Genomic DNA, 16851 nt, shown 5'->3' on the forward strand with positions numbered 1-16851 from the left:
AGAAGCTAGAATACAAAGTTAAAGAAAACCCCTGAAATAGAAGCAGAATATGTGTTCCTAGGGTGAAGGACAAAGCTCAGTAAGCTCTGGAGACTTACATAGTAAACCTGGATAAGGAGCTGTATTTTTAGCCTGCGCCAGCTCCCTGGTAATGAGATGGGCGGGATTGTCAAGGCCTCGTTTTATTCATCAAGCTGATATGTTTCCCAGGAACATTCTGGACGTGTGTTTCGGCTACAGTTTGATGAATTTCAGATCATCAGCAGCTCACACGATGACACGATTTTGATTTGGGATTTCTTAAATGTGCCTCCCAGTGCCCAGAATGAGACCCGTTCTCCCTCCAGAACATACACTTACATCTCCAGATAACAGTCTGCACTTTACCCATTTCAGGTGAGTACTTCCCCACTTTTAACTTGGCTGATTGAGTCCACCTTCCTTTTGAGGAAGTAATAGGAACCAAGGTGATTAGTCTTTTTTAGAGGCATCAGTTTTGCAGAGTTCTAGTATAAGGCTAGATCTTTATGGTCACATCAAAATAAGGTCTGAATCAGAATCCCCATTATTGTGGGTTTTCGTGCCAGAAACTATGGTTCCTGTTTTTAAAACTGTTTTCCCAGGTCATACCAATTTAATACCAGTAAAAACCCCCCAGTCTGTTTTGCAATATAAGGATCTTCTTTTTCTCTTTTCTTTCCTGTCTTTCAGTTCTATGTTAAAAAAAAATCACCATCAATCAGACTCTTAAAACTACCTTTCCTTCCCCCTATTACAGTCCACCCACCACTGCTATTCCCTGAAGGAGGAGTCAAAGAAGGGTGTTTGTTGAGGGAGCCCCTAAAACTCACTTTTTATCCATGAGACTCAGCAGGTACCCTGGAGTGTTCTTTGCCCTGGTTACCAGCAGTCTTAGAGCCATTCTAACCATGGATGATGGCATGTTTTGATTACCAAGGTTATCCGTTAATAGAGGATGAGAGGCCTTCCTTGGCTGTGTTCTTGGAACTGATGATCATGTTCATCTGGTGCAGTAATCCCAGCTGAGAATTCTGCAAGGAGGCCTGTGCATTCTGTGCACACTAAACTTTGTAGATTGAAGAAATACTGTTGTGCATATTGTACTACCACATATGTAAAGACTTAATAAAATTCATATTTATGTACATTACTTAGTGCTTAGTAGCTTTCCATCATTGTATATTTTCCTATTAATTGAATACTAGAAATGTAAAGAAAGTCCATGTGTAGAATTGTGACATTTGTTGGTGAAAAGATACGGAATCACTGGTTTATAGATCACTAAGTTGACATCTTTTCAAATGCTCCTTATTTCTGCTCCAGGAAGTTTAACTTATTCAAGGGTCAACAAACTACAGCAGGCCAGATTTGACCCTCTGCCCAATCTTCTCTATCCTTACCACAGCAGTTTAAGAATAGTATTTTGAAACAGTATTATTTTAAGACATGTGAAAATTATATAAAATTCAAATTCCAGTGCCCATAAATAGTTTTATTGGAAACAGTCATGTCTGTGTCTGTGCATCTAGCTCTTAGCCTCTGTCCGCTCTGCGCTCTCCCACCCCAGCCACTGCTGTTGTCTGTGGCGTTTTTCCTGCTTCAGCGGCAGAGTTGAGCAGTACTTGCAGCAGAGACCATGCGGCTGACAGCGTCTAAAATCTGTACACACGCTGACCCTTTAAGAAAAGTGCGCTGACCTCTGGTCTTGCCCCGTTCCATCTATTAGTGATAGGCCAAGGGTCTGCATCAGGAATGGCCAGTGTTTTTCTTCATGCCAGCTCAGTTTGAGCAGCGGTGCCTGGCTGGAGTACTGCCGGTCAGTCGGAAGGATGACGGGACGCCGTGTGGGCCCAGGAGGACTCAGCGCCACCGCGGGTTGGCTGCGCCTCCTTGTTTCTAGGAGCTGAGCCACAGGAGTGACCCTTCAGTCCCAGACATCATTGCTGTTGCTGGTCTCAAGTGTGTTCATGCTGTCTCTCGTGATAATGGCCGCCTCCCTTGCTGCTTTCTGTCTGGGTAGATTCTTTACAAGTCAGTTGAGAAATTCACATGCCACACTTTTTACATTTATTAAATTATAGGAAATTACAGAGGAAGAAGGCAAGGATCTCTTGAATGCTTGCTCATCCCTGCCTCAGCCTTCCTTCCCCCAAAGTCAAAGAAATACATGAGGAAGGAGGAATGGACCCAAATGAAAACTGGTTTCCTCCTTCCTTCCTGGGCTTTTCTTCTCCCTCTTCAGCCCACCCTCGATCCTGCTACCAACTGTGGTTGTCTTAGCCCTGCCCCTGCCCTTCACTAGCTCACTGTTGTCTCCAGGAACAAGGCTTAGCTAGGACTAGCTACCAGGACTTTGACCCTCTAGCTCTCACCGTCTGTCCTCTCTACCCTCCCCCACCCCAGCCTCTCATTCTTCCCTCCCCAAAACCCAGTGCTCCAACCAGACTGAATTCTGTTCGTTTCCCTCTTTATTCCTCAGAGCTCTGGCCCCTTGCTCCCCTTGCTCGCGTTGTCAGGGCTTTGTAGAGACCAGCGCCCCCCCTTCTCTCTTTGCCTGATCTGACCTGGTTTATTCTTTGGTGTTGAAATGGTGTGCAGGCCTGTCTCGTACAAGGCTGTGGCGCTCCTTTTGTTCTGGAGCCCCAGGGTCTAACAGAGCGCACTGTGAGCGTGAGCGCGAGTGACTCCTGGGGCCAGCATGACATCTCTGTGCTCTCTCTCCTCAGCCAACCAGAATCTGACCATAGACAAGTGAGTGTGCCTAAGAAACTGCAGTGTATTCATACAGGGACCTTCCGCAAACACAAAAAAAATAACTCAGAAGACACTGGAATAAATTGTCCAAACTAGCATAGTCAAAGTACTAGATATATTCTTCATATACATGGGTACCTAGGTGTACACATCTCCCTCTGCCCTTTCCCTTTCCCTTTGCTAAGCTCCATTTTTGTTTTTGAATCAATTTTATTGAGGTGTGGTTTTTATAAAACAGATTGTACCCACTCAAAGTATACTGTGTGACAAATTTACACACCCCTGCAGCTTCCTCCATAATCCAGATAAGAACATTTCTACCACCCCCAGAAGTTCCCTTGTGTCCTCCAGTCAGAACGTGATCCCACTGTAGCCTTAGCAAACACTGACCTTTCTTTCACTAGGTTCATTTCGGTTTTCTACAGTTGCACCGTCCACTTTGGTAGTCATGAGCCATATGTAGCTATTAAGCTTGTGAAATGTGTCCAGTTTGATTTAGGAACTGAATTTTTAATTACATTTAAATTGAATTGGATTTTTAATTATATTTAATTATACTTCATTTTAAACTTAAAACAGCTATACATGTAGCTAGTGACTACCATGTTTGGACCAACATCATTGTAAGAGCTTAGCCTTTACATTTTGGTCTTTGATCTATTTAGAGTTAATTTTTGTATATAGTGTGAGGTAAGAATATCATTGTTCTTGTTTTGTTTACAGCCATCGCAGCTCTATTGGATTAAAAGACTATCCTCTTCCCATTGAATTGCTTTAGTACTCTGTCAAAAAATCAATTCCCCACTTGTTTGTAGTTGTTTTTCTGGCCTCTGTTCTGTTCTATGATCTATGGCTATCCTTTTGCCAATACCACACTGTATAATAAGTCAACTTTAAAAACATTGTTTTGATTCTTTTAGGTCCTTTTGGTTTTCATACTCATTTTTGAATGAAATAGTCAAATTCTATGAAGATTATGGGATTATGATCAGAACCGCATTGAGTCTAAAGATCATTTGGGGAGAACTTCCATCTTTAACAAATGTTGAGTCTTCCAATCCGTAAACCCGGTGTATCTCTTGATGATTTAAATCTTCTTCGGTTTCTCTTAAGCAGTGTCTTGGCAGTTTTTAGTGTTGAGGTCTTGCACATCTTTTGTTAAGTTGATTCCATTTTGAACTTCCATTCTAAGCTATCCATTTCTCTCTCTGCATTGCTTTTGTTGTATCCCAATGCCTCTGCTTTTATTTTTCCTATATTGGAGATACGCGTAAAACAGAACATGGACAACTCCAACTGTGACCGACCTGAAATGGATGGGATCAGAGGAGTAGGTGAATCATACAGCCACTTAAATGTATCTCTTTGGTAGTTTTGAAATGTGCCACTCTAGTAGAGAAGCACATGATGAAACCTAAGACGTCTATAGTGTGTTTTCAACCCCCTCTGGCATATTTGATAGATGAATTATAGAGCAATAGTAAACTTTCACAAATTGGACAACTTTTATAGACTTTGTGAAACTGCCCTGAAACATGGTTCCTTTGATTGAGAGATGAAATAATGATCACCAGGGCTATCTCTCTCATTGGCTCTGGTGGAAAGAAAACTGGTGTTACTTCTTCCAGTCCCTGCTCTCACCCCCTTTTTGGGAGCCTAAGAACAATTGCGTTGTTGTGATCCACAGTTACAAATCAGTGGAAAAATCTTATCTGCTTTTTAAGCAGCACAAGCATTGAAACCTCAAATGTGTTTGTCTCTTCAAAGTGAACTACTTTTGACAACTTTGGCAGTCAACTTTATAAATTTTATTGCTCTTTTCCAAGTTCTTTTCATTTATTGTAACAAGAAAAAATTATTACCATGTGATACTGTATGATTTATGCATAATAAGAAGCACTACCATAATGATGATTTAACCTTGCAGTAAGATATTTACCCCTAAAATTTAAGGTAAGAGTATTTCTCTGTCAGTAAATTAAGCAGTAGATTTATTTGCCGAGTCATTTTTTAAAAAATTTACTGACTTCTAAGAGCTATATGTATACAGTAGCTCTCTTTTTTATTAGAAGACAATATGGGATCATTATTTGAAAATTAGTAAAAGTCAGTAAGCCAAAAGAAGAGAATAAATTCCTTGGTTTGCTATTATTAACTCCTTTGTATGTAGCCTTTCAGGCTTTTAAAAATTGTGGTTGATAACTGTGCTTCTCCCCCCTCCCCGCCCCCTTATTGTGAAATTATTGCCTGTTAGCAAGGTCACTGTTTATCTAAATTATTGTTCCTAATGGCAAAGTAAAATAGGATTGTTTGGATATGGCCCTATTGTTATATTTACATTTTCCTCCCAGCTTTTAGCTATTATAAAACACATTGCCATGATTCTTTCAGCTTAGTCTGTGCCCAACCCTTTATTACCTTTGGATAGAATTTTAGAAATGTCTGCAGTGTCTAGGTTGAAAGGTATGATATTTAAGACTTTTGATACTTAGAGTTACCCTGCAGAAGAGTTACATCTGTTGAAATTCCCACTAGTAGCATTTGAGAGTACTGACTTCTCATCTCTGAGTGTTAATATTTTTTAAATAATTCAAGTACTCTTCATATCCTTCATGGGAAAATAGTGGCAGATGAAGTTGAATCTGTCTTGAATTCATTGAGAGACTTGTTAGGATTCTTGGTCTTAGTGAAAATTACCAACCTTTTAGGAAAATTGCCTCTAAATAGTATATAAGCTTTAAAAACAGGTCAGAAACTTTAAAAAACAACCCCCACCCCTTTCTCTTTCTTTCTGTCTTTTTTACGCCATAGAGTTTTAGACCTAAAGGTGACTTAGATCTTCCAGGCCAATGGTTTAATGCAGTGTTTGGAAAGGATTGTAACTTATTAGTGGTTGTGAAATCATTTCACTGGATTTTGACTTTGGGTGAAATGTAGGAATATTAAGTGTCAACCTGCATTGTTCATAGTAATGATAAGTATTGTTTCATGAATGTTCTGCCTAGGAGTGTGTGTGTGTGTTTATATACATGGGTGAATGTAGAGATTTTGATTAAAATATGTTCCTCACTCAAGGTCACGCGTGCTAAGTTGATTCAGTCATGTCCAACTCTTTGCGACCCCTTGGACTGTAGCCCGCCAGGCTGCTCCGTCCATGGGAATCTCCAGGCAAGAATACTGGAGTGGGTTGCCATTTCCTCCTCCAGGGAATCCTCCCAGCTCAGGGACTGAACCCATGTCTCATACATCTCCTGCAATGGCAGGCAGGTTCTTTATCACTAGCGCCACCTGGGTAGCTCACTCACGTTCATGGTCAAAAACAATATAGAACATTCAGTTGTCTCCCCCTCTGCATTGTATTTTCCTTTTATAAACGATTTATTTCAAAAAGAAGTAATTCCTGACTATTAGCATTCTATTTAAAATGAATACTTGAGTTACTTCCTTGGTGATCCAGTGGTTAAGACTCCACACTGCCAATGCAGGGGGCCTGGGTTCAATCCCGGGTTGGGGAACTAGATCCTGCATGCTGCAGCTGAGATCCCAGCACAGCCAATTTTTTTTTTTTTTTTTTTTTAAGAAGGAATACTTTATTTACTAGCTTTTACATATTTTTTGTTTTACAGTGACAGATAAAGGCTCTTGGTCTGTCATAAGAGAGGTGGCATAAATTTAAGATGATGCTAATTACACAGTGTCACTTTAAGCATATATTACACGCGTGACTTTCAGCAGCAGTGTGAAAGACGATAGGGTATGGGGCCAGTCGTCTCTCTGAGTCCCCTCTGTCACTTAAGCTACTGCTGTTTCCCCTGAAGTCTCGTTTATTTGCAGTGTTGTGTTCATTTGTGCTGTGCAGCAAAGTGACTGAGTTATGCACATAAATATGTTATTTTTACATATTCTTTTCCATCATGGTTTATCCCAGGATTTAGGGGCTAATGCTTTAAACTAAATAATGTTTCTGAGCCTCAGTTCTCTCATTCGTTGAGTGAGTATAAGAGTTGCTCCCTCAGAAGTTTGTCGTGAGGTTTAAGTAAATGTGATCCCTGGTACACAGTACGCTCACAGCGGTCTGCAGCTTCTGTTCTGATGCTGGTTATTTGACTGTCAGTGTTAAGGTGTGCACAGCAGTGCGCGTGTCATTGTGGAGATGAACAGGCTGTGATACATATCTCCACATCCAACCAGAATATCCATCCATGCTCCCTTGGTTTTGTTTGTTTGTTTCTGTTTTTTTCAGGGTTTCCTAGTCTTGAACTACTGGCTATGCGGCTACCAAATGCCTAAGGGAGTTCTTCACAGCTGAGTTAAGAAGCTGGAATTGGTTCTAGACGCTGGGTAGATGCAAAGCAGCCTAACTCTTCAAGTACCGATATTTCTCACCTCCGATTCCGGCCTCTGCTTTGAGAAGGATACCTTAGCCTCACCGACTTTCAGTAGTACAGAAGCCCACTTCCTCCCCCTACCAGTGAAAACAAATCTAACGCTTCAAATGTAAATTGTTCATATGAGAGGAACGTAAAGTCTGTTTTGCAGAAGTAAATCGACCGTCAAGAGAAGACTTGGCCTCTAATTTATATTGCTTTGCACTTTGGTCTGATATTAAGAAACAGCATTCTTCAGTGAAATTTTGGGTGCCAAACACCTACCCAGAATGTCCAGGGCTTTCATTTTCAGAAGTTAGCATTCTCCTTTTGACTGTCCAAGTCATGATGAATTCTGACTTGTATTAGGAACATGTTGGACAATGGAAACATTTCTCTGGATTGATTGAGTAATATTTTTTTGGAATATACTTCCTTTCTGTACCAATTTCTTTTAATTTAAAGAACTATAAGCCAGGTTATATTCTCTCCCAACAGGTGATATAGCTCCTTTTCTTCTGTTAACTGTTCTCTGTACCCGCCACCATCTCCTGATATTCAGTAGAGTAACACCTTCACATGTGTGCTTGCCTCCTAATTTAAAATACTGTGTCCGCATGTAGATATAATGTACATAACAGTTTAACCTCAAGGTTGCTCGAGTCAGGGCCCCGTGCCTGAGACACTAACACACAGTGCGTTCGCAGTTAGCCATGGGCTGGGCTCGGAACCCGCTCCCAGGTCGACGTGGATGACCAGGACCCTTCCTGCAGTATTCATACGGTGTCTTTATTTTGTCACTGTCCTTGTGCGTGTGGGAGTGTGTGTGTGTTTCAATGGGAATCTTGTTTGAAGATGTAATTTCTGACGTTTAACATGAAATGTTTTGTTTGTTGTGCAGTATATATAATAAGAGAGGTACCGTAAATGTTTTTGTTGTTCTTTTCCTCGTCAGTACTCCATATTTGTGGTTACTTCTCACGGCACTCGTCTGATTTCTCATCCCAGGTCACGCTCTGTGTGTTACTAACCGTGGGAAGGGAAGGGCGAGACAGCCCCACTTACTGACTGTCCCGCCTCCGGCATTTGTGCGTCCTGCCCCAATCAGGTTGGTGGCAGGGCCCATTCGTGTGTTGGAGCCCAGGTTCCAGGTCAGGCTGGTTCAGGGGCCCGCCTTGAGTGGAAGGGTCCTCCCAGGTGGTGTGAAGCCTTAGGCTCACGAACCCCATCCCTGTCCTCCCTGGTGCCTGCTGCCGTGGCCCCAGCAAGCTCCCCTGGCTCCCAGGCGCACCGCAGCCGGGAATGTGTGAATGGCACCGTCACGCTGACCCGCGTGGAAAGGATGTTGGTGTTCGGTCGGCCCTCCTTTTCCCTTGTCCAGTATTAGGTTTTGATTTGCCCTTTGCCACTGTTTCCAAAGATCAAGGAAGGTCGCTAACATTTTCAAGGACCAATGAGAACCTCCTGTTAACTTAACCTCTTCCCGTGAGAGCACACTCTCCCCGGAGGGGAAGGTGCCCGGGCTCTGCTTTGTCCTTTTGCATTAAGAACGGTGTGGGGATCAACGTGTGTCTCTGTGATTGCTTATTGGGTTGGTTGGTTTTTTTGTTTTCCTTTGTCCTTTTAAAAAATAACATCCTTCTCTCGTACACGTTATTAAGTTAATTTCTGTTTTTGAGAAGTCTCAAAGTGTAAAAAAAAAAAATCTCCATTCATCCAGTGGATGTGTGCGCCTGAGGGTGGTTATGTGAGTTGTCTTCACTGACCGCTCTTCATCCGACAGCTTCAACAGCAGACTGGGCAGGAGAGCCCGGGGCGGGGGCGGGGAGGACGCAGTGCTTCTGAACGGATGGACTTTCTGTTGTTTTGCATGTTTAATATAGAAGTTCCTGTTCCTTGGGAGATCATGGCCTTTGAATATGCACACAACCTTTGAATTGTGCCTACTAAATTATAGCAGGGGACTTTGGCACCCAAGGAATTCTGACTTTCTGGGATTATAGTAGTAATTCCCAGCCGTACTCTGGACTTTATTTTGCTAACCATAATTGAGCAACTGTAAATTACTGCTATATTAATGTTTTAAAGCACTGGGATAGTCTAATTCTAACTTGTAATTAATTATGTTTGCCAATTATCTGTTTGAAATAAATTTGTGTCTGAACAGCTATTAAAACTGTTAAATTGTACAGATATTATTCATGACAGCTTTGTACTGTGGAATGTGCTTAATAAAAAACAAAAAGTTTGACCTTTGTCCAATAAATTGCTAAGTAATGTCAATAAATCAAGTATGAGTATCATGCAGTACACCTGATCTGGCTTCATGCAGTTGTTATTTCAGCTACTAATTCAAAGCCAATACTGTTCTAATAAAGTGTTGCAATACTGTGATGTTCTGTTAAGAAATTCCTGCCCCCCCCCCAAAAAAAAACCCTGTTAACATGCTGTTAGTAATTCAGTGACATACAATTAAAGCTTGTAGATTAAAAACAAAAAAGAGAAAGAAACATCTGCTCTGTACCAAGAGGTTGAAGGCAAAGTACTCTTTTTTGGCCTGTGAGAAGTGGTATGAGATAACGCCTGTCCCTGCCCAGGGACCTTTTCCTAGAAGCTGACTTTAACCTCAGGAACTGGAGGCTGGTTCAGATCTCCTCCCCAGCTAATTTGCTTCCTACAAGTGCTCAATTGCTTCAAAAGTTACTGTGAAAACGGTCCCTTAAATGTGTTCAAGGGCTCAGAGTGGGAGTGGATCCTCTGAGTCCAGGGGGTTGGGGGGCATGTACAGTTAAGTTGCAGCCCTTTAAGGGACATGAAATTGTCTTTCCTTTCGACAGATGGACACATGACTGAGGACTAAAGCAGAAGGAGTATAGTTAGTATCTTCAGGATTCTATTCAGAAGTCCTGAGTAGTTGCAGAGTTTTCCTGATAACTAGATTCGCACCAGCCTTTAGTCAGCTCAGTTGTTTATGTGGACTTTTTTGAGATGAAATTAGAGTAATTCTACACAGCTTTGCTCCCACTCATTTTTCTTGTAAAAGTTTTTTTAAGAATAGGTAGTACACATGATTATTGTGGTTTAGTCGCTAAGTCATGTCTGACTCTTAGGCGACCCTGTGGAATGTAGCCCACTAGGCTTCTCTGTCCATGGGATTTCCCAGGCAAGAATACTGGAGTGGGTTGCCATTTCCTTCTCCAAGGGAATCTTCCCAACAAAGGGATTGAACCCACGTCTCCTGCATTAGCAGGCGGATTCTTTACCTCTGAGCCACCAGGGAAGCCTATGCATGTGGTTAAAGAAAGCCAGTTTGCAAGCCATAAAAAGATAGTGTATGCGGTGGTTTTCCCTTTCACTCTTGACTCTCAGTCCTCCAATCCTTACTGACCAGTTTTTTGCATATCCCCTGACAGATAGTAATCTGTGCATAGAGGGGTGTATGTATGTATATGTGCAAATGCCTTCCTACCTGCTTCATACCTGCTGTCCCCATGCCCTGAAATAGTTGGGGTAGCCTGCTATACTTCACCTGTTTCATCTAGTATTGGGATTAGCCTGTGTCAGTACGTGTAATTCTACCTCATTCTTGCTGATGGTTGCGTAGTATTTGGTTATAATGATATTCTATATGTCACTTAGTTCCTTGAGGCTGATGCGGTTTCTTGACTTTTCCTGTAATGACTCTTGTTTATCACAGGTCTGTATGTCCCTGCCTATACTAAACGCTGAACAGGATAAACTATTCTTGGTGACTTGGACTAGTCGTTACGAACAGCAGATGTTGAACCTAAACTGTGCTGCGGAGTGGGCAGAGGCTCGGGTGTCAGACCAGATCTTCACCCCTCTAGCTGTCTTCTGTCTTCACATATTGGTGCTCAGTCACTGCAAGACAGTGAACACTAGTTTTCTTTTATCCTTGATAGGTGATGTTAGTGCAAGAAATTCACGCTATGAATGCATGGAAATTCTCAGGTTTCATAGAACTCCTTGGATATACAGTCAAGCTAAGTGGTGCTTTGCCATTTCAGCCTATTTGTTTTCTAGTTAGTAAGGAAAAAGGAGGTTGGGCCATCTGGCTGATCATCCTGTTACTAATTAGCTGTGTGGCAATACCGCTTTTGGATCTTCACTTCCTCATGTATAAAAGGTTTCATTAGCTCAATTCCTGGAGGACATGACGTGTACCAGCTCTGAATGACCTGTTGCAGGAATGCAGACATAGTGATGCCTCATCTAAATTTTTAAGAAGAACTGAAAATCCAGATTATGAGGAGACCCATAAGTCAATCACTCAAGCACCAGTTTGCTATCTCTGAATTAACACCATCTTAAGCATTTTTAGCAGTGACCTGTTGAGGCATTGCATCCAAGATGGCAGCAACTCTTAAAGAATGAAAAAGATTCCAGAGAAAAGGAACAAATTAATGATAAACTTTTTGGCACACAGTTTGGTTGGTTAATGAAAAATGATCAAAAAGGGGGAAGTGTTTAAAAAGACAGGAGAAGGAAGGAGCCAGGAGCTGTCTTCAGTCACATTTAACATCAGAGGTAGCATGCTTATACTTGCTACATATCACGTGCATACCAGCTGCCTGCTTTTGTGTTGGGGTTCATGCTAAAGCAAGGCAGGACTTAGGTCTAAGGTCGACCTGGTCTTCTAACTGGGGAAGCCTCTGGGAGCTCCAGCATCTCCCAACTCTGTCTGTTGCTAACAGACTAACACCTCGGATGCTGTCAGCATCTGTGGGATAATAGAACAGGGCCATCTTCAGGTGTTTACTTGCCCAGATGCGCTGAAATCCTCATCCAGTGTTGTAAAATTTTTATCGGTTGTGTGAAGCCATGTGGAAGAAGTGTGGTGCAGCTCAGAAGCAATTATCTCCTCTGTGCGCGCAGGGCAGCCTGGAAAGCAGACTGTCCTGTAAGTGTTTGTCTTGTTCCATGGCTTTCAGGTTGTGGCCATCTGCTTATCCTGTGTTCAAGAATTGCTTGGTTATATTTCTCAGAATAGACATGCTGTTGGTGGGTTGACCTGGCAGAACTGGGAAGTAACCATGCCAAAGACTTGATCTGTGGTGGGCATGCCTTAGGAACAGCTCAAAGCCGACGTTCTGGGGGAGAAGACCTCAGCGACTACAACTTAAACTCCCTCCACCCTTTTCGGATCCAAGGGACCTTTCTGTGCTCATGGGCTGTGTTCTCCCAAATACCCCTCAGCTCTAGTGATTGGGAAGAAATGCTCTTAGAACACCATGGCCTTTGGATCTTGATGAAGACCATCCAGGGAGGGTCACTGGTCTACTGGATGGCAGGGAGGAAAGAAACATGAGCTTTGGGGCTGGCAGACCTTGCTCGAAACCAGACCTCTGCTAGCTAATTTGACAGCAGGCCCCCTGGGCAAGGGCATTTCCTGCCCTGAACCTGAGCTGCTTCATCTAGGAAGTGGAGACAGTATTTTAAGATCACTATGGTTTATGTGACATAATCTAAACTGCCTAACACAGTGCCTGGTACATAACAGGTTTTTGATGCCAGCTTTTTTTGGTAGCTTCAACTGTGGCATTTAAACAGATGGTACAGCATTTCCAGAGCAAAGTAAAAAGGTTAGAGTTTAGGAAGGTGTGATGTGAGACAAATTTAAACGTGCACAAGCAGACCGAGGCCTATACGGGCCTTTTGAGGGGGAAAGATGAGGACGTACACGGACTCCCCGGTGAGGACTGGCCCTGATGAGAACTTGGGCTCTTCAGTGGGTGGAACAGAGAGAGATGGACCAGTCGAATCGTGTTTCTACCAAGTTATTTTTGTTAATTTTTTTTTTTTTTTAATTAAGAATAACTCAGCTTTAAAGGCCTGTCCTATCTGCCAGGGATATTTCTGGAAAAAGGAGGAGACCTCAAGATGCCAGTATCCTCAGCTTGTTGCAGTGTCTCCAAGGAGACAGGAGACAGTGTACCTGTAGGCGGTGGGACTGAGGGGAGTGGGTGATGTAGGGGAGAGAGTGATTAACACCAACCACAGCACAAATGAAAATTGCCACCATTGGTGAGCGCCAGGCCTGCTGGTAAGCGCTTTCATCTTGACAGTACCCTGTGTGATTATACCATTACCATTTCAGAGCTGAAGAAACTGAAGCTCAGGTGTCTCACTAGTGAGCCCTGGGCTTGACTCCAGTCTGCCTTGGCTGGAATCTTTTGACTGACCTCTTAGCGCACTGCCTAGCCTCTTCCTCTTGGTGGGCACCATGATACCAGCAGTCGCCCTGAGGAGCCAGGCCTCACACCGTGCAGTCCCCTTGCACTAACAGACAGACCCTCTGCACACCTCTCTTCCCTCTCACTGGTGTGTCCCTGGCGTCTCTGGTCACTAGCAGATGTGCGTGGAGTGCCTTCAGCAATGCACAGTGCGTGGTGGGTGCATGGAGCAGGATGGGATGGGGGCCGTACCCTGGGGGCAGTGGGCAGCCACTGGCCGCGTCCAGTTAGAAGGCCAGCGTCAAGATTCCAGAGAGACGGGTTGAGGCCTGGGCTCGGGGCAGAGCAGTGGGCAGTGGCGAGGGGCGTTGCTGGCGTGTGCTCAGTCGCTGCAGTCCTGTCTGACTCTGCGATCTGTGGACTGTAGCCTTGCCAGGCTCCTCTGTCCACGGGGTTTCCCAGGCAAGAGCACTGGAGTGGGTTGCCATGCCCTCCTCCAGGGGATCTTCCCCACCCGGGGATCGAACCTGCGTCTCCCGTGTCACAGGTGGCTTCTTTACCGCTGACTCACCGGGAGGCCCTGGAAGGATGTTGAGGAGAGGGAAATCTTGATGGGAAGAGGTGCTGGGGCTGACAGTGGCCCCGTTGTCTTGTGTGGGTGTGTCTCCGACGCGCCACTAGGTGCCGCTCTAACAGATGTGAGCAGACGTAGTGGCCCCTGCTCTCAGGAAACTTACATTCACCCAGAAGAAACAGAGGACCCGCGGCAGTGGGTGCACTGCCCACACAGTCATGGATTCACAAGATAAATTCAGATCGTGATAGATGCTCTGAAGAGACTACACAGGGGCAGTGGCCTGGGAGCCATTCGAGCCAGGGCCTCAATGATAGGTGGCGGGAGCCGGCCTTCCGAGGCTCCAGGCTGGGTGGGCGGAAGTGCAGAGGCCTGGAGGCGGGAAACCCTCTCACCCCCTGCAGCAGACTAGCCGGTGGGGTACTCGGTGCCCAGGTGAGCGGAGGAGGAGTCCGGCTGAGAGGCTGGAGGCGCGGTGCGGGTGCCTGGGAGCTGTTCGGGCGGCGGCGGGGAGAGAGGCCTGCCGCGGCGTCCGGAAGCTCCGGGCCCTGCGAAGAGGGCACAGGAGGACGGGCGGCGGCCGCGCGGGAGGAGCCGCCGGAAAGGTAGGGGTGTGTAACCCGCAGGCCTGGCGGGGACGGGAGGACGCGCCCAGACCTTGGGAAACCTCTTCCAAACACTTGCCTCCGTCCGAGCGGCCCAGGCCTTCCGGGCAACAATGCCTGTCCGCTAATCGTGCCGCAGGACGCCTAATCCCGCTTCCCTCTCCTTCCAAGACCCGGGCACGCTCTCCGGACCCGATGTCAAGGGCTCGGGCGCCCGGGAGAGCCTCGCTCGCGCCAGCCCCGCTTCTCTCGCGCCTTGGGAGCGTTCCCCGCGGCCCCGAGGTCTGCCCCTCAGGAATGAGGAGATAAAAGGGACCATCGGGGCTTTTTCCACCAGAGGCGAAAGCATTTTATAGAACGGGCTGCGAGTTTTTGTTTCAGGAAATTTCATCATGTCTCCAAGAAGGGGAGGGGAGAAAAAGAGAGGGTGGGAGGGAGAGAGCAAAGTTAATTGGCCTCAGATTTCCTCACCCCCTTTTCATGATGGTAACACGAGGCAGCCCAGGTCAGCCCTCAGGTCAGCGACGGTCGGGCTCTTTAGTGCCGCTCTGTGAATACCTCATTTCTGTAATAGTTTTTCCTTTAAAAACAGCTCTGCCTGCTTTGGCAGATGGTGACATTCCATTAGCATATGGAATATTTTTCAAAACACATCCGAAAGCATGTCTCTTACGGAGGAGACTGGGCAAAAGCAAACGAATGTTTGAAAAGTATGTTGGGAACGGCTCAACATTGAACAGAAGGCTCCCGCTCCCCCGCCCCCACCCGGCACCTCCCCACCCGGGCTCCTGGATTGTTACTGTAACCAAAAAGGGGAGAGGATTTTCCTCCAGATCTGAGTCTGTTGGCTTTACTGTGACCGTCAAGAGTACACAGAGGGTAGCTAGAGAGAGCCTGAACCAGGAGGATAAAGAGCACATTCTTGACTTGGAATGGACATTGGGAAGGCTCAGGGGTAAAGAATCTGCCTGTCAATGCAGGAGATGGGGTTTCAATCCCTGGGTCAGGAAAATCCCCTGGAGGAGGAAATGACAACCCACTCCAGTATTCTTGCCTGGAAAATCCCATGGGCAGAGGAGCCTGGTGGGCTGCAGTCCATGGGGTTGCGAAGAGTCAGACACCACTGAGCGAATAAGCAAATACATCCCAGCCTTTGTGGATGTGGCCCTGGGGATAGTGAAGGATGCATCTTGTTCACTGAGCGCCTATTGTGTGCCAGATGTGTGACATGTATTACTGTCTTTCCTGCTGACATCTATCTACCACGCAGCGGGCAGAGGGAGCTCTTGAGCGCACAAGTCGGTAGGTTCACACCCCTGCCCTGCTGAGCACTCTGATGGCTGTCCATGGGGTTCAGTTCAGGGTCAAATGCCTTGTTACAGTAGGCAGTGATCCCGCCCCTGCCTACCTCTCCAACGTCGGCTTCCCGCCGAGCTACATGGCTTTCTTTCCAGTCATGATTTCAGCCCTGGGGCCTTTGCACGTGCTGGTCCTTCTGCGTGGTGTGCTGGTCCCCTAGCAGCTCCTATGACTCTCCTCTCACCGTGCAGGACTCGGCTCACACACCCACTTCCCCGAGAAGCCCCCTCTGAGCGTGTCGTAAACTTGCCCTTGTCACTACTACCACAGCACGTATTCTATTTACTCTTGAGTAACTGCCATTTTATTAGTTTACTTGTATTCATTCAAGACTTGTTTTCTGAAGGCCTGCCTTGTGGTAGGTACTGAGCTAGGCAGTAGTGAAACAAATCTCCTCGCCCGCTGGAGCTTACCGCCTGACGTGGGAAGGCCGGTGGTGAACAGATTGCGTTTTTCCTGACTTCCCTGACCAGAAACGCAACCTTCCGGAGACCTGTCTGGAACTTGGTTTGTGCTCTTCACAGACTGTTTTGGGTTTGGTGATCAGAGGGCTTAGTGACTTACAGTTCAGTGCAGGACTGAACCCCCTTTTATAGACCTGGGCATTCAGGCACAGAATAGGATGTGGCTTTCAAGATCACCCTGCCAATGAAACAGCAGAGCAAGGATGTGAACCCAGGTCTCTCTGATCCTGAAACTGGATCTCCCCAAGCTTGCCCAGCCCAAGGCCTCTTGCTGGGTGCCTTGCCCACTGCTTCCTTCTGGTCCATATCTGGGCCCGCTGCCCTCCACACGTCCAGCCCACCATCCACAACTGCTTCCTCAGCACTGCACCTTCTGTGGGGCTCCTCGCAGCACCGTGGTCCCTGTCTGGCTCTCTGAGCCTCCGTTTCCTTGTCAAGATAAGAAGTGAAACAACAGTACATCTGCAGAAGCTCTTAAGAGTCTATTATCCTGCTTTCTGATCAACCAACCTG

The 16851-nt window shown here is 45.7% G+C and overlaps 1 protein-coding gene across 5 annotated transcripts in view; it reads left to right on the forward strand.

Annotated features, from left to right (window-relative positions):
- The window catches only part of FBXW11 (F-box and WD repeat domain containing 11), a 126137-nt gene extending 116678 nt beyond the window's left edge, over positions 1-9459 (forward strand). For all 5 annotated transcript variants that reach the window (XM_065905133.1, XM_065905134.1, XM_065905135.1 and 2 more), the window contains 2 exons: positions 211-396; positions 7019-9459. In XM_065905133.1, coding sequence (XP_065761205.1) covers positions 211-372 — 162 coding nt within the window. In that variant the 3' untranslated portion in view covers positions 373-396; positions 7019-9459. The remainder of the gene's footprint in view (positions 1-210; positions 397-7018) is intronic.
- Positions 9460-16851: the final 7392 nt, after the last annotated feature.

This window comes from Muntiacus reevesi, chromosome 14, assembly GCF_963930625.1.
Source record: "Muntiacus reevesi chromosome 14, mMunRee1.1, whole genome shotgun sequence".
NCBI classification, from domain to species: Eukaryota; Metazoa; Chordata; class Mammalia; order Artiodactyla; family Cervidae; genus Muntiacus; species Muntiacus reevesi.